Source organism: Garra rufa, chromosome 7, assembly GCF_049309525.1.
Source record: "Garra rufa chromosome 7, GarRuf1.0, whole genome shotgun sequence".
In the NCBI taxonomy this organism is placed as follows: Eukaryota; Metazoa; Chordata; class Actinopteri; order Cypriniformes; family Cyprinidae; genus Garra; species Garra rufa.
The window spans coordinates 49823483-49845677 of record NC_133367.1 but is presented as its reverse complement, the minus strand read 5'-3'; the positions used below and the strand labels follow the sequence as shown (position 1 = coordinate 49845677).

Below are 22195 nucleotides of genomic sequence, written 5' to 3'. Positions count from 1 at the left end.
TCTTTGTTATGATAATGTGCTTTAAAAAACAATGTTATAAAGACAATGACCTAGTGACCAACTAAAGCAAACACTATTCAAAAAATGGTAACCTTCAAATGAAATTCACTAAAACTATGAAAATAAACCTCTGTTAATTCTCAGTGTGAACTTCTGTGTGACAAATAAAGTCAAACTGGGGTGCGTTTCCCAAAAGCATCATTAGCCAACTATGGTCACAACTTCTGTTGAACTCTGTTGGTAACGACTGAACTTGTGACCAAAGTTGGTTTTGGGAAACGCAGCCCTGGTTAGTAATGTGTGAAGCTGGTAATGCTGTGTGTGGAGCTGTTTAATCCTCCTCTGCTTTTATTTCAGTTGATTTCATCTGAGGCTGTGACTGGAAGTCAGTTGTAGTAATTATAACTCATTTGTAATATTATTTCTTAAATGGGAATTCTTGCTTTGATTAAATCTATATCTTTTTGTTTAGATCAAATCTAGAATTTAAATTCATTGACTTTCTTCAACAAGAAAAATATACTTTCGTGCCAGATTTTATAAAATAGTTTTCATAGAAATATTGTTTAGTGCAAGTTATTTATTTTTCTTTGGCTCAAGTTATAAAATATCGATGTGAACCATTAAATGTGAACCTGGACAAATCTGTTTTTCATTCAGCACTTGTTTTTTCACTGTCTTGACTGCAAATGTTTGTGATTTGTTTGCATATTATTTTATTTGTTATGTACTATAGATTCTGACAATTCAAACAAAAATCAGGCTCCTGTATTCATGAAATCAATTACTATCTTTGGTCAAAAATGCAAGTAAATTAAAATGTTATTTGTGTGCTTTTCATATTTTTAGTAGCTATATACAGCAAAACTACAGCGCTTCCATTAGACTATTTTTTATGAAGCTGTCAACACTGTAAACTCTGACGACATGCAATCAGTTGATGAACACCCATTCATATGTAGACTATTGTTATTCAATTATATATATAACATTTTTATTTTATTTACAAGTTTTGTGTTTTTCCTGTTTTATTCGTTCACTATTAAGAAATAGGTTTTCAAAAATTGTTTTTCAAGAAAGAATTCAACCCCCCAAAATGTAGTTTGTCTATGTAACAATACGAGGTAACTGTCGCTGTGATATTAAAGACAAACACTAAAGTGCTGGTGTTGAAAAAGGGCTCCAGCAAAGTATTGCAATTAATAAGAAGCCAATTAAATGATTATTTATTAATTTTTACATGTATTTTAAAATGGTTTGAACTGAGGGTGAGAGGGCAGCGAACAAAACCACTTCAACAGAAAACTGTTATTTTTTTACTTTTACTTTTTACTCCAAATCTTGTAGTTACTGATATGTGATGAGACTCACCTTAATGTCTCCAGTTTACAGTGTGGATCCTCCAGTAGAGCAGACAACAGCTTCACTCCTGAGTCTCCTGGTTTATTATAGTTCAGATCCAGTTGTCTCAGGTGTGAGGGGTTTGATCTCAGAGCTGAAATCAGAGCAGCACAGCCTTCCTCTCCAATACTGCAGTTACTCAGCCTGTAGAGAGTGAAGAACATGAATGATCTCTGAGATTGTGTTTAATCTTTAGGGTGAGAGTGTGTTTGTTTGTGTGTTTGTATGAGCACTACTTTTTCTAAACACCAGGATTGGCACTATGGAGATTTCAACTTGACAGAACAAGCACAAGCTAAGAAACTAATTGAAATGCACTTTACCACATGATTCCTGATACTGAACTAGTTCATCATTTTCATTCATCAAACCATGTGTAGTACTATAAAGACAATAATATTAAAATATGAATAGTAACATTATAGTATAACATATTACTCTGGTGTTTTTGAGATTGTGAGGTGGTTGAGAGGGCAGGGAAATTTGGAAAATAGACATCACTCTATTAAAGTAGCATTTATGAATGCTGTTTCCTCTTAAATAAGTACTCTTCAAACAGATTAAAATATTCAAGTCTTGGTGCCACTGAGTATTTGTAGATCTGTTATTCATGAAATTGATAAATATTTGTCAATTTGTATTTTTGTAATTATTTATCTATATGTTTTATTTTGGATTATGTTATATCATATTATATTTGGACTCGTGTGGTAGTTTACAATGGGGCTAAAGATGCACAGACACATTTAAAATTATTACAGACTTATGTAGCAAATGAGAATCATTAAAATTACAGGCTTATATTTTGAAACAAAGGTCTTGTTTATGTTTTCAGCTTTAACTGGAGCATTTAAAAAAAGATGGTATTTGGTGTTAAAAAAATAAATAATCACCATATTTTAATGCAACATCATATTTAGTAATATATCATCACTCACAAGATATAAACAATCTTTTAATTAAGATAATATAAAGCCATTTTAAGTTATAGGATCTTCAAGCAGTGTAAGAATCTATCACAATCTTTTTATTTTTCTTTAGATGAAATAATTCCTGTTTTTTTGTTTGTTCGTTTGTTTTTTAACCTCTTCAGCTCTGCATCCCCCCTCATCAGAGTTATTGAACAGAATTAATAAATTGTGAAGAAGTGAACTAGACATATATGCAATTTGAAAGCTTATAAACTCAACTTTCTTGTCCTTCCCATCACTTTTCCATTTATTTTACATAACATAACATAACATAACATAACATAACATAACATAACATAACATAACATAACATAACATAACATAACATAACATAAAAGGTTTGAATTTACCTCCATAAACAATGCCCCCTTCGTGAAGATGATGAAGTAATATTTATATTCATATTCATATCGCTCAAACTGACCAAACATAGATGAGTCATTTATCAAATGAAGCTTGCCTTAACACGTTTATGTTGACTGGTGATTACGTCATCACGTATTGTGTCATATGTCTGAAAAGCTCCCAATCAGATCTGTCCAAAGAGACACAGATCAAACTCCTAGACCAATCCGATCTCGATTTAAGTCTTTCCAAACACGAGGGAGGAGGACACACTGCTCATGAACTGGACACCGGCCCCTAGCGCTCACCGCGATCTTGACCAGAGTTAGGACACTATGGTTTATCAACAAATACAATAATAACTATGAATTATTCCACCCATGTGTTAAAATTTAAGGTGTTTTGTGTAAAATGAGACCATTTTAAACCATTTAGCCCAATGTATGTGGGAATAGGACACTTTTTAATTCAGGGATGCCTTATCTTGCAGAATGGAGACCCCTAGAGGACAAACTGCCTCCCTTCAATTAAATCTCAGTTAAATAAAAATAATAAAAATAATAATAATAATTATTATTATTATAATAATAATAATTTAATCTCAGTTAAATAATAATAAAATTTGATCTTTTATTTGTGTTTATCAAAATATTATGAAAAAATGCAATCAAAAAATAGTAATTATTGCACCCATGTGTTTAAAGAATATGTTAAAAAATTACTTTGAAATGAGACCATTTTTATCAATTTACTCCAATGTATGTGAGTCGGTGCTCTTTTGAATTCAGGGAGGACAAAATCAGTAAAAAATACAAAATATGCCGCAGAGCTGAAGGAGTTAATAAATCCATTTTACAGTGTACTCAGTTAATAAAAGTGAATTATTTGATCAAAGCAGAATATGGTACAATCATTGCTGAAGGGGTTGTTTTAGACAATAATTAACTTAGATATAATGTAAAACATATTACTTTAGTTGAAATATTTATATCAATATTGTAGAACTATTGCCCCATACTGGTGAGTCTTTTACCTCGAGTGTGACATAAAAAGCTGTTCTTTCCACCTCATATATTTCTATATTTTCCCTTTGGAAGTTGCATTCAATATTCATTTGTCTGATAACTCTGAGGAGACACGTGTCTTTGGCCCGATTGTACTCTAATACTGGTGTGCAGTAATGAAAGAAGCACTTCTAGATTCTAGCAGTCACTGTAGCTGTGATATTAAAGACAAACACTAAAGGCTTCATCAAAATATTGCAATTAATAAGATGCCAATTTAATTATTTTTATTTATTAATTATTTATACATTTATTTTAAAAGGGTTTGAACTGAGGGTGAAAGGGAAGCCAACAAAACCACTGCTACAGAAAACACATCTGAGTTTTTACTTTTTACTCCAAACCTTATAGTTACTGAGATGTGATGAGACTCACTCTAGTTTCTCCAGTTTACAGTGTGGATCCTCCAGTAGAGCAGAAATCAGAGCAACACCTTTCTGTGTAATAGGACAGCTGGAAAGACTGCAGAGAATAAACAGAAAAACTAAAGATGAGTTATTAGTGCTTGACTCATGTGTCTAATGTAATTGCTGATAAACACAGATGTAATACATATCATAGATATCAATTATTAAACCAGGAACTGAGAGAGACTCAGAGTCAAGTCCCATTTTAATAGACTTCAGACTCAAAATTAAATAAATTCACATTTGACTCAACAAATAGGACCCAAATATTCCCATAAATATTCCCCAAAATGACTTGAGTCTTAAACCTGAACTATATTTTAATTTGTATTCAGCCCGTTTATTGTGCAGCAGTACATTTACATTTAGTCATTTAGCAGACGTTTTCATCCAAAGCGACTTACAAATGAGGAAAATGAAAGCAATCAGAATCAACAAAAGAGCAATGATATGCAAGTAATATTACAAATCTCACTAATTCCAAAACGTCAGTTTAGAACTAGTAACGAAGGAAAGTTGAGTTGCTTCATTAAAAGCCTATGATTACTGTATTAAAACCTCACTGTATCATGTTTGAGTATTATCAGAGCCATATAAAAAGAGAGTTGCGACACTCCCATAGGCTTCCATAGGAACTGAGGAATGCGGAAGTAAAGCGTGTCATGGAGCGGTCAATAGTTCCAAACAACCAATAGCGCCTCCATTGAAGCCCATTCATTTCAGCGCTTCTCAAGCACAGTCGCAAGTATATTGAAGAAATTACTGCATTTCTTTACATTTTAACGCATCAGTTGACCTCTCGAAAAACTGGCCAATAGTGGTGTTTTATGAAGCGTGTTATAGTTAATGTTTATCGTTAAAAAATAAACAGTTAAACTGTAAATGCAGCTGGATAACGTGAGAAACACCGTAATAGCGACCATAACCAGATACTAGTTGTCATATTTTTATGTTTTTAGTCTTTCTGCAATCTTTCTCTCCCTGTAGGAGGTTGAATGAGTTTCAGTAAAGACTGCATTCAAGAAACACGATAAAAATGTATGCTGAATGCAATTCGTTGCCTTGTGTTTTTTTAAACATTATTTTCATCTTTTCTATTATGTTAAATGCCATTTTTGCTTGCCTTTTATGATATTCACTTATGTTGTATATTTGAATATCATAAAACAAGAGTAAATTACTTTTTTTTAATTTAACATTAAATCGTTAAATCGAAACATACTGTATAAAAAAAGAGTGTTTGATCATGTCCAAATACACATGCAGATGTATTTAACCTTAAATATTACACTAACTGTAATCTAAATACTATATTAGAAAATGTTATCTTTTAAATGGTCAGGATCATTATTGCACATATTAAGTACAAAAAAACCTCCTCAAAATATTTACTAAATAGAACTTATCTATATATATTACAGTTATTTAATTGAATAAAAGTTACACTTAAGGTGTTTGGTCACATTTGACTGCCAAAGAGTATGAGAACATATTATGTCTCTTTATCACTCCCCAGAATAAAATGCGATTGTAAAGCGTATTCAGAGAAGTTATCAATACACAATCAATGCACATTATGTGTTAATAATTACTCGAAATTGCTGCAAATATAGTAAAACTGCTGTCTATCCTATTTAACTCCATTGAAACACATTGACAGCGCGGAGCTGTTTGGAACTATTGAGAGCTCCATGAACCACGTGACCGTGCGGCGGCGAGATCAAAGCGTGTCGCAACTCTCTTTTTATATGGCTCTGAGTATTATGAGAGAGAGAGATGGACTGAGCAAGTGATTAACGGACCTGCATCTGATTCATTATTCATATTCACGATCATATGACATTAGTTTAAAAGTTTACTGAAGAAAATATTAACATCCATTCTTCTGTTAAAGGTGATTTTGCTGCTCAGTCCATTTATTCGCTGTGGCAAACTGTTGTTGAAGCTAAACATAACTTCCGCTTAAATTTTCAGTTTAAAAGTCCCAAAGTCACTTTTAACTGTTCACTCATAAAACAGTCTCTTGTCGCCATCTAAAGGCGGAACAATGTAACGTTAACTAAAATCACCATCACGAACACAGGCACGCTTCTTAATACTAAACAATTATTATTAAATACATCATTTAAAATATAGTTTACATTTTTATTTATTGAGTACTAATATTTAATAAACAACAACAACAAAAACAGCTATCAAAAAGTTGCTAGAAAAGAGTAAAAGGCAGCTTTCTGATATACAGCATTGATCGACAGTAATATTGGAAAACAATTCTGTAAAGTAAATAAAAATGAGTATTTCACCAGTATGTTATTTTCTCTTATTCTACAGTAGGGGAATTACAATACTTTTCTTGTAATTTCTACACTTACAAGCAGGGCCTAAAACTTTTTGGCATATCTGCCATTTTATTCATGATACAAACAACATTTTTTGGTGATTTGAGAGAATTTACCAGCCATAAATATTTTTTTTTTCTGGCAATGAAACCGTTTTTGCAGTTAAAAAAATAATAATAAATTGAAAATTAGAACTAAACACTGCATTTTAAATCATGATACAAAAAAGGTGCTACACACGTTCACATGAGCAGTTTTTTTTTTAATAAAAATTTGATCTGACTTCAGCATTGTGAAATTATTTGTTATTTTTTTTTTATATATTTATAAAAATGTCATACTTTGTTTTTATCATAAAATGATGTAAAATAACTGCTGCAGTGCTGCAAAACTATTTACTTTTCTTGTTGTGGTAAAAAGTTATGTGAAGTAAAAGAATTCCTAGATTTAGTCATTATAAATAATTGCAACTGCATTTTAAAAAAATTATATTTTGACACGAAAATTCAAATATTTTTCTGTAGTCTGCTGTTCTGAGAAATTATATTTTTCTCATATTCGAAAATTAATCCTTCATTCATGAGGGATTTATCACTCCCGAAATTCTGCTTCTTGTACCGGATATACAGCTGTTAGCAGAACGAAAAACATAACTTTTATTCAAATTCTAAACGGATTATACGTAGCCTTGGAGTGCTCAATAGCCCTTCATTGATAATCACTAAAACGTGTCGCTGCAGTTAATCGCAAAAGTCCTTTTATTATCAATGAACCGCTTATTTACAGTGAGAGTCCACAAGTGCAATCTGCCGTTTAGAGGTGAGTGAATTCAGAACGCAATGGTCAATCACAGGCGTTCTAGACATAGATATATATACGTAGATGCCTCATTAGCGACTGTAACCGTCATACGTGAGCCGTCCTCCATTTCACTGCGGTCTACTTGACGTCATTCACCCATAGGTCTATGTAACTGACCATAGTAATCAGTGAATATTCGAAATGCCACAGTCCTGCACAGCCGTTGGTCTGCGAACCTACAGTATGGTGAATGAAGTCAAGTGGACCGTTACAAAATGGCGGACGCATCTACGTGCTTGGAGCGGTCCAATGGGATATCTACGTATATATATATCTATGGTTCTAGATCAATATAAATGTCTGTGATTGGCTACATTGCTCAGCGCTACGAAAACACGTTGTCTTTTGGCGATTTCCAGAGCACAAACACAAATACGCACTGAAGCTTTTGCCAAATCTGTTTAGCCAGTATCTTATTATTACAGTTTTAACTGAGGGTGCTTTTGACTGCGTGAGAAAATGGATGTGTGGCGTGAGAGCGTGTGAAAAGTGTCAATTGCATGAGTCTCACACTGAATACGTGAGAGGTGGCAGCCCTGTGTAACCATAGACATAATATGAATTACATGTCATGTGTAACCACTACAGAGACATCGGTAAATTCCAGAAAATCTGGCCATGGTGAGAGCGCTGTCGAGCGGATTGATGAGTGCAGAACGCCCCCTGACCATATGGCTCTCACACGTCCGAAAACGATAAAGCACATTTTCAAACATGAAAACTGAACTGCATACCAAACAGTAACCATATTTTTCTGGAGAAAAAAAAAAGTAAAAGGTCACATGACTACATGCTTGCATCTATTGTCCCTTGAGTCCCTTGAGACTAAAAATCTTTCACTTTTTCCCCAGTTTCACCAAAAAACATTTTGTCTAATAACCAGAGATGGAAAGTAACGAATTACATTTACTCGCGTTACTGTAATTGAGCAGGTTTTTTGTGTACTTCTACTTTTTAAAGTAACTTTTAAATTTTGTAATTTTACTTTTACTTAAGTACGTTTTCATTTAAATATTCTTATTAACTACATTTTAAATATCATCCGTTACTAAATAAAAATAAATAAATAAAAAAAAATTAAAAAAAATTAATAAAAAAAAAATGTGCGTGGAGGGAAGGAGGGGATCGCGCACCGGAAACTACTGATTGCTTGGTGAGCGGGAGAACAAACACAGCGCTAACTCAAGAAAGATGGAGACGGACAGATTTGCAGAGTTACATCTCTCGGCTGCATGTATGAAGCAAACCGTCGCGCTAATGTCAAGGTAATAACAAACTTGCGCGTGCCTAATGTATAACACTCGTGTATATCAGAGTCGTACATTCTGCACGCATAAGTCCGCTATTGATTCACAAACTATGCGCGTTCTCTGGGCTCTGATCCCTATCGTATTTTTGCGTCAAAACATTTGCCTAGTTGTCCAAATTATTGTCCTGTGAGTGTTTTATAATGAATGCTCACCCATAGAAGAGAGTGTGATATTTAAAGTTTTATGGGATTATTTGCCTAAATGTTTTATATGGTTATTTTTTTATTGTATCTTATTTATTAGTTTTTATTGCACTTTAATTTGTAAAGTTGTTTCCTCAAGTATATCCCCTTGTTTGTTTTTTTGAATAACACTAGAATCCCCCACCCAGCACTGCTGTTCAAAAAAATAAATAAAAAAATTACTCACTAAATTTTACTTAGAGTAAAGTTTTAAATGAGTTACTTTTTACTTTTACTTGAGTAGATTATTTGACCAGTACTTTTACTTGTACTTAAGTAAAATTTCATTGAAGTAACAGTACTTTTACTTGAGTAGCATATTTTATTACTCTTTCCACCTCTGCTAATAACTTATGAATTATTAGATTGAATTTATTTATTTATTAATTTTTTTCAGAAAATCTGAATGTAACTTTTAAGTGATTGGTAATGATCCCAATTCCAATATTTATAATATCAGAGAGTCACAACCCTGTTCCTAAAGGCATATTGACTTTGCACAGATTAGACAAATCTCTCTAATCAAACACTTGATTCAACTCATCAGGTCATTAGTAGAGCGCTTTATGATGATAGCTGAGTGTCAAATAAGAAAGACCTTAAAATATACAGTAACACAGAGAAACACAAACCTATACCGTATAAAACAATGTCAATAAAACAAAGACAATGTAAAATACTCACTCAGCCTTTCTAGATGCTTTGATCACTGGCAGCAGCCTCAGGAGACATTCTTCTGATCGATCATATTTACTCAGTTTAAACTCATCCAGCTCTTCTTCTGAGTTCAACAACACAAACACCAGAGCCGACCACTGAGCAGCAGACAGAGAGACTCCAGAGAGACAATTGGCTCCATAGACATCTTGTCTATCTTTTCTGCTGAGGTATGTCTGGACTTCCTGCTCTAGTGAGCGATCATTCAGTTCATTCAGACAGTGGAACAGATTGATGGATTTCTCTGGAGAGGGATTCTCTCTGATCTTCTGTTTAATGTATTCAGCTGTTTCCTGATTGATATCAGAGCTGCTTACTGTCTTTCTCAGGAGGCCTTGTAAGAGAGTCTGATTAGACTCTAGTGAGAGACCTAGAAGGAACCGGAGGAAAAGGTCCCAGTGTCCGTTCTCACTCTGTAAGGCCTTGTCCACTTCTCTCTTCAGTAAACTGGTCATTGGTGACCTGAACTCATTCCTCAGTCCTGTGTTTTGTTCAGAAAAGGACAGCAGCTTGAATAAAGCAGCAAGAAACTCCTGAATACTCAGATGAACAAAGCTGTACACCTTCCCCAGCTGCAGTCCAAACTCCTCTCTGAAGATCTGGGTGCAAACTCCTGAGTACACTGACACTTCTCTGACATCAATGCCGCTCTCTTTCAGGTCCTTTTCATAGAAGATCAGGTTCCCTTTTTCCAGCTGTTCAAAAGCCAGTTTTCCTAGAGACAGAATAGTCTTTCTAGCCTGATCAGGATTGATTTCATATTTCCCATCATACTTCTGTGTCTTCAGTTTGGTCTGAAAGATCAGGAAGTGTGTGAACATTTGTGTGAGAGTCTTGGGAATCTCTGCTCTCTCTGCTTTACCCATCATCCTCTCTAGAACAGCGGCTGAAATCCAGCAGAAGACTGGTATGTGACACATGATGAACAGACTTCTTGATGATCGGATGTGTGTGACGACTCTATCAGCCAGACTCTGATCATTTATTCTCTTCCTGAAATATTCCTCCTTCTGAGGGTCGTTGAATCCTCGTACCTCTGTGACCTGGTGGACACACTCAGGAGGGATCTGATTGGCTGCTGCTGGTCGAGAGGTGATCCAGAGGAGAGCAGAAGGAAGTAGATTCCCCTTGATGAGGTTGGTCAGCAGCACATCCACTGAGGCTGATTCTGTTACATCAGACAAGCTCCGATTGTTTTGGAAATCTAGACGTAGTCGACACTCATCCAGACCATCAAATATGAACATGACTTTGTAGTCTTCATAATCTGATGACTTAAATTCTTTGGTTTCTGTGTGAAGGTGGTTTAGAAGATCCACAAGACTGAGATTTTTCTGTATCAGATTCAGCTCCCTGAAAGGAAGTGGAAATATGAAATGAACATCCTGATTGGTTTTTCCTTCAGCCCAGTCCAGAATGAACTTCTGCACAGAGACTGTTTTTCCAATTCCAGCGACTCCTTTAGTCAGCACAGTCCTGATGGGTTTGTCTTGTCCAGGTGAGGGTTTAAAGATGTCATTGCAGTTGATTGGTGTTTCCTGTGTCTCTGGTCTCCTGGACACTGTCTCAATCTGTCTCACCTCATGTTCATTATTGACCTCTCCACTGCCTCCCTCTGTGATGTAGAGCTCTGTGTAGATCTCATTCAGACGTGTTGAGTCTCCATGATTGGACATTCCTTCACTGATTCTCTGATATTTGTCCTGGAGTCTGGATTTGAGTTTTTGTTGATACACAGGCATCAGTTCTGAGCAAAGGAAATAACTGTTGTTATCGGCAGAGCAATGTTTTAGAAATGTATTTTTAGGTTTGATATGTTAGATGTGTCGTGACATTCAGGAACATTAGCGACTGAAGACAGAAGGTTGATCATAAAAATACAGACTATAATCTGCTGATCCAGAGCTCTTACTGGTCTGTAGTGTGTTAGCGAGGTCTGTCTGGTTCATCTTCCTCAGGATGAGCAGTGTGATCTTCAGAAGCCCCTCTCTGACTCTGTTATGACCCTCATCATCATAATGGTCTCTTTCAGAGCATTCTGGGTAATCTGGACTCAGTAGTCTCTTAAAGCTTTTTAACTCAGAGACGATTCTGTGCTCAATCTCCTGAAATCATAGTAAATATTCAAACAATAAACCTCCATTCAGTCACAGAGAATGTGAATCAAAAAATCAATACACAAGAGTCAAGAGTGATTTTTTTTTTTTTTTGTAGTTTAGTCAAAGGCATGAATACTAATAAACATCACTGAATTATATCACACCTGATAATAACTTCCACTGTATGCTCAAACATCAGCGTCTACAGATACTGAGGTTAAAAGAGGGAGTTTGACTGGATTGTCTGTTTGCTAGATTGATGTTCATCTTTGTGCAGCAGTCAGGTTACATATGGATTCATCTTCTCTACTTTAGTGGTCATTGATCTGCTTTATAGTACCTTACCTTACAAATTATCTTAAATGTGAAGAAAAGTAATTGTGTCTATTGAAGAGAGAATTTTACAGATTTATTTTAGGGTTATTATGTTTCGGTGGACAAACACACAAAACCAACCTTGAAAATGGAGTCTAAGTTCTTCTTTGCTGTTTGTGATTCTGGTCCTTCAGGTTTTTGACTGTAGTTAAACAAATATTTATAATTTTTGTAAATATGTGTTATATTTAATGCAAATCAGCAAATAAATTAATTTCATATGTGTTTTATACTGTAAACTAAACAACACCTGAGATCAGCAGATGATTCTCCCGAACTGAAATTAATTGGACGACCCATTGACACGTCACTCTTCATGGACACACAGCTGGGTTCAGGAGATTCATTCTGACAGAGACTAAAATAACAGCAAAACAAAATTGTTTCTCAAAGTTTCTGAAAATCTCATCATGCTCTGACAGAAACACCTTTATTTTCTAAAACCTCCTCAAAAGTTAATCTTTCATTTGAGGGGTCTGTTGTGACTTGATTGTAAAAAGGTTAACATATTTCCTTAAAAGCAATGTGTCCTTTTCATTCATGTAGTATTGTATTTATTATTTATACTGAACATTAAAATGTGAAATGTCAAGTTTTCTCACCTCTTGACGGTCTTTATCTGTGTGTCATGTTCTTTAGAGAGATTCATTCTGGAGGCCATGGTTTCATCTAAAAGCAGATACAGATGTTGGTCCACAGATTATATTTAAATTAACTTTCTCAAATTCACCTCTGTCTCATCAGTCAGTTCACAGTAATGACCTGGGCTGCGTTCTCCGATAACGTTGTCTCTTAGCGTGCTACGAAGACTCAAAAGGTACACCTTAACTACAGCTATACCTTTCCTACGTGTGTTCTCCAAACTATACCTTAGGATATTGCTTAAGGTAAACCTTCTTAAGTGCGACCTTAGCAGGTGCTGTCCATGGTGGAGGTGCTGAATAGGTGGATATCGATGCCTCGGTGATCGATTGTGCGCTCTTTCTTTCACAGCGGTATAGGTAAAGTATTGAGAAAACAATGTTTTTTTTAAATAAAGAAGCGTTTTAGAAATAGTACAAACTGCATTTATCGGGGCTCAATGAAATATGTACATGCAGAAATACATGTGTATGTGTTTCAACTTATTCTCATCATTTTGCGTACGAATAACACGACTTTGCAATAGCGTGTAATGCATAAGCCAAAGTCCAATTTTGCGTGCATATGATACGCCAATCCTTCCAATTAACTTCAATGGAGAGAGGATGCGTATAAATACCACGCATCATCTTTTATATAGATGATATAAAAGATGATGCGTGGTATTTGTATGCATCCTCTCTCCATTGAAGTTAATGGGAAGGATTGGCGTATCATATGCATGCAAAATTGGACTTTGGCGTATGCATTACACACTATTACTCTCCACGCACGGCGCCGTCTTTGATTTAAAACAAGTACTCAAGGTCTCGCTGCCATAGCTATAAAGTTTGTGTAAACTCATCTTTCTTTATATAGACTCATAGCCTTTTCTGTCAAATGGTTCGCCCGCTGATGTGCCTCGAGATAGTAATTAAAAAAAGCTAATAACCATGAAAACTTTATTGATGAAAACACTTCCATACACTGGCCAGAACTGGTCCCCGGACTGAGCCTGGTTTCTCCCAAGGTTTTTTCTCCATTTCTGTCACCTGTGGAGTTTTGGTTCCTTGCCGCTGTCGCCTCTGGCTTGCTTAGTTGGGGACACTTTCCAGCGATACCGTATACTATTTGAACTGAACTGGATGATGATATCACTGAATTCATTGATGAACTGCCTTTTACTGAAAATTGATTGTTTACAATAATGCGTTACTTACACACTATTGTGCTGTTTAAATACTGTGCAGTTGCTTTGACACAATCTGTATTGTTAAAAGCGCTATATAAATAAAGGTGACTTGACTTGACACTGGGTGTAGGCTATAACAACTTAAGTATTTTATGTGTAAAATTTTAAAGTAAAAAATGCAATTTTAATACTAAATCAGATTTTATATTAAATGTTCATATAAAATTTTCTATTTGTAATTAAACTGCGATGTAAAAAAGCTTTTTGCGTGGTGCCCACTAGCGGTATGAACCGCCAGCAGCGGTAAGGTATAGCTAAGAGCGCTCCAGACCAACCTTACGAACGTATGACTTACAGAAGGTATACTTAACTAAGAAGGTTTCGGAAAACACATATTAACGATAAGGTACTTCTTAAGGTACAACTTAAGAACGACGTAGCGTTAAGGTGGTTTCGGAGAACCCAGCCCTGCACTCATTTAATACCCTGACATTATTTACACAGAATCAAATTATCCACAAACTGCAAAACAAATCCAGAGCATTGTGCGCTGTGTTAAAATGAAAGTAAAGGTGCAATCTGACGATTTACAGACTCTGTTTTCTCTCCTAATGTCATTCAAACTACTTTTTAAATATTTGATACTGCTTACTGTTGTAGGATTGAGTTTAGCTATTCAAGATGATTGTGAAATTGAGTTACTCACTGTGTTTTTCTCTCTTAACGTAGTTTACTTCCTCATTCACCAAACAGATCCTGCTGTAAGAGTTTCACTTTCATGTGTCACCTGACAAGGAGGAGTTTGAGAATATTAATATTTAATTTTATTCTTTATTATTTAAAGTTATAACCCCTAAATGTATTTCTCTCACAGATGTACTCTGAGTGTTATTTAACTGAATATATAAAGGCAGTTCTCTCTCATATAAAACTTCTGGTTCTCTGTCGACTTCCTCACCACTTGCTCCTCCTACAGGATATGAGTGGAATATTTGAACAGTGTCCACAATAACAAACAAGATCATTTTCAGCCTATTTTTGGTTCATTTTAAATATTTAAAATCTATTTAACACTAAAATAGTTGCCTATAGTCTTTTGCAAAAATTTAAATAGACTCTTGCTCTTTGAAAGCATATAATGTCTTACAACTAAAATAACTTGAACCATATGAAACAAAGTCTTAAGTAACATTATGAAACACTACAGCAGGAAATTGATTACTTTGAGGTAGACTTTTATTTGAGATACAGTGGGTTAATATGACTTATTTGTTCAGTGTTACAATTGCCCTCAAAACTCTGACTTCTTGCATTTAGTTTAATATTAGTCTTATCCTTATTAGTGAAAATATATCAGTTGTATTATTAATTAGTGGTCATATAGTTCTTTCTTGTCAAAAGATGATTGGTGTATTTCAAGTAGTTTGTGAGTTATTAAGGAAAATATAATATATATTTTACAATTGCCCCTGGTCTACCTTACTTCAGTATTTACGAGGTTCAAACTAATCACAATCGTAGGCTATGTAAAAAAAAAAAAATAATAATAATAATAATAATAATAATAATAAAAATAATAAAAAATACCAAAATAAAAGTAATCTCCACTAATGCATTTCAATTGTGATTTAACACATGCTTTTGTTATTTTATTCTGGGGTAAAAAATAATTAAATAAATCATGAATTAATCCACAAATGCTGCTCATACAGACTAGTGGTTCACAAGCAGAGAAAATCAAGATGAATTCAAATAATTTCCATCATTTACTATTATTATTATTAAGAAGCAGATATTTACAATTCATGCAACGCCTGCCAAACATTATTGAATCACCACACTTTTTTCACAACAAATAAACAAATCACTGATATGACACAAAACCATTTTTGTAATATCTGACCACTCTTGTTTTGTGCAACATACCTGAAACACATTACATTAAAATGTTTCAATTAATATTTTTTTTTTCCATTTTAGGTAGAAGAAAAAAAAAAGGCAAACATTCAGTAGCCTATTGATAAGAAAAATGTAATCAGCTTGTAATTTGCATTTATGAAACAAATACTGGCACATATCTAACATGCTAATTCATCAGCAATTAATTTCCTTTAGGCAAGAGAAGATTGCGGTGGTAATTCATCATTTGTTTATCTATGCTTTATATAACGTAGTTATGTATATTACGATAGTTTGTTCTAATGCGAATTACTTTGTGTTATATCTCAAAGCTTTTAGTAATTAGTTTAACGTTACTGTTTTTTTTTGTTTTGTTTTTATTAATGCAGGAAAAAATACAGGAAAGAGTTGACAGATCGTTTGCACATAATATACAAAGAAACAAATATATGCATTATGTCAACTGAAATGACAGTGTTAAGAATACAAGATAAAGTATGGAAGAACCAAAAGAAGAAAAAAAAAAGGACAAAAATATAAAAACTTGAGGGTAAGACACCTAAACGTTAATTACATTATACAAATCAAAGTCATTACAAAATGAAATAGTTCTTCTAGCTTTCTTATTCTGTGACAACGAAATAGTATTTAGATAAATTCTAAATTCTTTCAAAAAATCAAGAAAATGTGGTTTGTTTTTAGTAAACTTACATTTATGGATATAAAATTTACAAAGAAAATAAATTAAGTTTATAACAAAACAAGCATTCCTTTTAGTTGAGTCAGAGTCATAATGTCCTAAAATGATTTCTTTTAAAGAAATAGGTACATCTCGCTGGATATTATTCTTAATAAATAAACCAATATTTTCCCAGAGTTGCACAGTATACTGACACGTCCAAAATAAATGAAAAACAGTTTCAGTATGAAATTGACAAAATGAACATTTTGTATCAATATTAACCTTATACTTCTTCATATAAAGTTTAACAGGGTAAAATAAAATTTGTTGATTAGTTTGAAAGATACTTCTTTAACTTTATTAGTAAGAAAAAACCTCTGTTGTAAAGACCATATTTTTTTCCAATTCAAATTTCTAAATAAATATTCCAGTAAGGAATGACAGGCGACAAAGAAGAAACTTTTTCAATGAAAAGAGACCTAATTTTGTAATTTCTATCTTTTTTAACAGAAAAACATATTTTACCTATAGTTGTCTCTAATGGGTCAGAAAAAGAAGAATTTTTAATAGGGGAGAAATTGCTATTTTTGAAGATCATAATAATTCCTGAAGTTATCGCTCCCATAACAATGGCATAATCCTTTGGACTAACCGGTATCTTATATTCTGAAATAAATTCTCTATAAGTCATTAATAAACCTCTGTTTTTAAATAACTGACTCACCAAAATCAAACCATTATTAAACCACTGACTAAGAAATAAAGATCTATTTTTATATAAAATATTTTGATTATTCCAAATAAAAAATCTATGGGGGGTAAAATTGTGTTTATATATTAAAGCCCAGGCCAAAAGTACCTGTTGATGGAAATTTGAAAGCTTAACCGGAATTTTGGATATGTTATAATTGCACATCAACAAAAATGTAATACCTCCAACAAAGGAAAATGCTTGCTGTGGAAAGATATACCAAACTGAATTTTGATTTTTCAAATACTGATTTAGCCAATTTATTTTAAAAGCATAATTTAAAGAATTGAAATCTATAAAATTTAGGCCACCTTTGTTATATGGATTTAGTATAACAGACTTTTTCAATAAGACTTTTTTTTGTTTTTTTTAATAAACAAATTGAGAAATTGCACTGCAATTAAAAACAAATAAGGAGATACAGGGCATCCCTGCCTAACCCCACAGTTTAAAAAAAAAACCTTGGAGAGGTACCACAGCTTTATTTAATTGAGCTATTTGCATTTTTATACGGCATTTTAACCATATTACAAAATATATCACCAAAACCAATTTCTTTAAGGGCCTGAAATAAAAAAACATGTTCTAAAGTGTCAAAGGCTTTATAATAATCCAAGAAAAAGATGAAACTGTCTTCATTAATTATGTCAGAATAATCCAAAATGTCTAATATTAATCTTATATTATTCGATATGTGTCTATTTTGCATAAAGCCCGATTGCGTTTCATCAATGACAGAATGTAATATACCTTTTAATCTTTGAGCTAATACTATAGCAATTATTTTGTAATCATTGTTTAACAACGTTATAGGACGGTAATTATCTAATAAATTTGGATTTTTATTTGGCTCGGGAATTAAAGTAATCAAACCTTGGCATAAAGTGGGTGGAAGAAAAGATTTATTTACACTTTCCTTTTAAACATTTAACAAGAAGGGAGCTATTTTTTTTATTAAACATATGATAAAATTCTGATGTGAGGCCATCTGTGCCGGGTGATTTGTTTAATTTTAATGATTTAATTGCTTCCTCCACTTCTTTTAAAGTAATTGGAGCCTCACAAAAGGCTTGATCCGCATTACTCAATTTATTTATGTCTGATAAAGATTCAAAAAAATCGAGAGCATGTTGTTTGTGAAAATTAGATGTATACAAATCATTATAAAATTTGGCACAAAAATTAGCGATAACTTTCTGGTCTTCACAGAGTGTTTCATCAATTATAAGCTTTTCAATCAATTTTTTTTTTTTTATTTGTTGCTTTTCCAATCTAAAAAAATAAGAATTTTGTTCACCTTCTTCCAACCGTTTTTTCCGTGATCTAACAAAAGCTCCCTCAGCTTTTTGTTTATAATACTCATCTAACATATTTTGATAATGGGTAAGTTCAACCTTTTCAGCATCAGATAAAACAGACTTAGACAAAAGATCTGAAACTTTATAAATTATAAAATTTTCATAATTTCTTTTCTTTTTCGCCAATTTACTACTAAATGTTCGTAAAAATTTACCAATTTCATATTTTGCTAACTCCCAATTACTACCAAAATTATTTTCTTTATTTGCTTTTTCCCAATAACTGCAAATTATAACATTGATTTTTTCCTTTACTTCTTTATAACTAAGCAATGTAACATTTAATTTCCAATAGGAAGTAGTTCTTTGCAAATTAGCAGTATTTGAAAAGGGAATAAATAAAGAGATGCATTTGTGATCAGAAAGTGGTGATGGAATAATGTCAGATCTAGTATTATTTAAATCTCTAGAGATAAGCCACAAATCGATTCGAGACTGTTTTGAAAGAGAATTATTGCACCATGTAAAACATTTTTGAGAAGGATGAGTCTCTCTCCAACTGTCAACTAAAGAAAATCGTTCCATGAACGTCTTTAAATAAAGATTTGAATTATCTGCTGCTTTTGGAGGACATCTGTCTAAGATACCATCCAAAGCAACATTAAAGTCGCCTCCAAAAATTAAAAATGAATTTGGGTATTTGGTTAGTAAATTCAAAACGTGTTCTTCCACTTGATCAATAAGTTTTTCGTTGTCTTTGTGTTGATTAAACCCATAAATATGAACAATAATACACATTACATTTGAAGTTTCTATTACAAGGCAAGTATAACGGCCATTTGGGTCACAATTAGAATGTATAATCTTTCCATTAAACTGATTCTTAAGGATACAAACCCCAGCTGAATTACTTGTTCCATGAGCCATCCATAAATCTAAACCCCATTGAGATCTCCAGAAATTACAATCCTCTTTGGTGGAATGACATTCTTGCAAAAAACAAAAGTCAGTTTTAAATGTTTTAAGATATAAAAATATTGCTTCCCTTTTTGTAAGGTTTCTTAACCCTCTTGTATTAAAAGAAATTAAAGATAGTGACATGAAAGAGAAATCTCTAATATAAAGGCAGATAAAACAGATATTTGCAATAGGTTTAGCAAAAATATACTCAGAATGATGAGAACAGCAAACTCTAAACCAACAAAAATGAAGTAGTGCAAATCAAAGTGCACATCTCTACATTACAGAACAGCAATTCCTCAGAACACAATCAACTTTTCTATAATGCAAGTTCAATTAACAAAGTAATAGCATTATCCAACTGACCTTCAATCCTCCATAGGCAACAATATTACCAAAGAAACAACTTTTTTTTTTTCCTTAAAGCAACAGGCATTACAAAAATAAAATGTTTCAAGTATCAAAATGTCAAAAAAGGTCTAAATAAAAATATGGTGGCATTCATTTGTATTTAGTTTACCTCATAATACCCGTTAAATTCCTTAAGATTAAATTTAGAAACAGAATGAAACTTACAAAAAATAATTTAATTCAAATTTCAATATCCCAAAACGCCACCGACCTCTTAATTAAACAGACTCTTGTTAACCTCCTGTCTCAGTACAAAAAAGTCTCTAATTGCTTATCTGGAGTATAATGTTTCATGCTGGAGGGAATATTTCGATTCCTTCAACAAAGGCCCTACCTCCAATAAAGTAGGCACGTTTGTTGTCTTTTCTTGCTTTTTCCACTGCTGGCCATAGTTTATTTCTTCTTTCTTTATCCACAAGAGACAAGTCCTCTGACATTTTCATGTTATTTTCCAGCAGAAATGTAGACTCCTTTGCTGCACGCCACACAGCATCCCGGTAGAAACGGGAAACAAACTGCAGAATAATTCCTCTGGTCTTATTCGGCTGTTTGCGACCTAGCCGGTGTACTGTGTCAATGGCATTGGAAAGTTTGTCCTTGTCTTCTGGTAAGAGATGTTGACAAACCTCAATTACCTTTCCACGCACATCCTCTCTTTCTCTTTCTGGAATAGCATACAGTCGTAGATTCCACCGTCGTGAGTAACTTTCCAGCTGTGACAGCCTTCTGTCTTGCTCCATGGTATTCTGCTCCATTTTGCCCAGCGTAGATTCCACCACTCCGTACTTGGCCTTCAGACTGGTAACTTCAGCACTCATAAATCCGACAGCTTCCTTCACATTTGTAATTTGTCTGGTATTTTCAGTGATTATCTCCTTCATGGAAGTAATCGCTCTTATATTTTCACCGATCATATTTTCCAAAGAATCTGACCGAGTGTTTATTAGTTGCGAAAGAGCTCCGATTTGAGAGAGAATGTCAGCAACATCCGAATGTTGCGTTTTACGCTGTTTGGGTGCAGGAGACTTGCATGGAGTGTCGGGACGTGCAGGGAATTCCTCCTCACATAACATAAATTCGTCAGAGTCCATGTCTATTTTGGCATAATCATGTAAATTTTCGGTCACTGAACTTGAAGACTCAGAAACTTGCGGCATTGCAGTATTTGCTTCACTAGCCGGATTAGCTTTCACCTGAGACGCACTCCTGTTCTTCCTTTTTTCGGATTTGCCCATTGTGTCACGTTCACTTCAAGGGCAGTTATTGTCTAAATACTCTTCTAGGTTAAACAAAGTAAAAAAGCCGGTTTCAAAATGCACCACAAGCTGTAAAGGATTGCTAATTGAAAATCTGTTTTGAAATCTGCATTGTATTGACCCTCTTGAAGGGAGTAGCTTTGAAGGGACTTTTATATTGGTACAAACTTAACGCGCAACAGTGATTGCATAAAGCGCATCCCATTTCCGCTGTCGGCAGGTGTGTGCGCTTTGTGAAGGACGCAGCTTGCGCCTTGTGGCGTTCTTCTCACTCAATTGGACCTTTTGCACCTCACTGAAAAAGGGTTATAAGGTAAATGACTTTGTATTTTTATATTATTCGAATTGCAATGTAATGTTTCATATTTGGGTTATGTAGTGTTTGTTTTTGTTTTGTGTTGTAGTTCTTACGGTGTCTACTTGAATGTCAACGGATTAAACATTTTTGGAAACATCAGTCAATGAGCATGACCATCAATTCAGTGGGTTAGCAACACAAGCTATTTTTAACTATTCGAGTTTGCGGAGCTCACCCATTCACTTGTTGCAAGAGCGCCATCTTGAACCCCCTCAACGTTACTGTTGTTGATCATTATAGAGTCTGGGAACGTGACGTCAGCAACGCAATGCATGTTGGGAATTTAGGTAACGGAGCTGCGGTAGACGTTGGCTGCGTCCGAAATCGCCTACTTCTCTACTATTTAGTAGGGAAAAGCAGTAGGCGAGCAAATAAGTATGTCCGAATCCTAAGTATTTATAAAAGAGTAGGCGAGAATTAGTAGGCGAATGCACTAATTCTCGCGAGATTCGGGTGTACGTCTACTTAAAGTGCGTCCGAATATGCCTACTTAACTACTATATAGTAGGAAAAAAAGAGTACGTGAAGAAAGAAGTACGTCCGAAACCTCAGTATTCACAAAAGAGTAGGCGAGAAATCCCCGGATGTCCTACTGCTTCAGCCCAGATCCTGAAGTCTTCATCGATGGATACTTTTCAATCCCAGGAGTCCACAGGAGGCCAAAACGTCATCATCGAACGTGATTGAGAACCACGA

The 22195-nt window shown here is 34.1% G+C and overlaps 1 protein-coding gene across 1 annotated transcript in view; it reads right to left on the bottom strand.

The window, feature by feature from the left end:
• Positions 1-12734, bottom strand: part of LOC141338221 (NLR family CARD domain-containing protein 3-like) — a 44633-nt gene extending 31899 nt beyond the window's left edge. The window contains exons 1-8 of the mRNA XM_073843766.1: positions 12674-12734; positions 12322-12429; positions 12153-12213; positions 11510-11702; positions 9565-11344; positions 4157-4243; positions 2121-2127; positions 1372-1538 (exon numbers count right to left, since the gene is read on the bottom strand). Coding sequence (XP_073699867.1) covers positions 1372-1538; positions 2121-2127; positions 4157-4243; positions 9565-11344; positions 11510-11702; positions 12153-12213; positions 12322-12429; positions 12674-12732 — 2462 coding nt within the window. The 5' untranslated portion in view covers positions 12733-12734. The remainder of the gene's footprint in view (positions 1-1371; positions 1539-2120; positions 2128-4156; positions 4244-9564; positions 11345-11509; positions 11703-12152; positions 12214-12321; positions 12430-12673) is intronic.
• Between the last annotated feature and the right edge of the window lie 9461 nt (positions 12735-22195).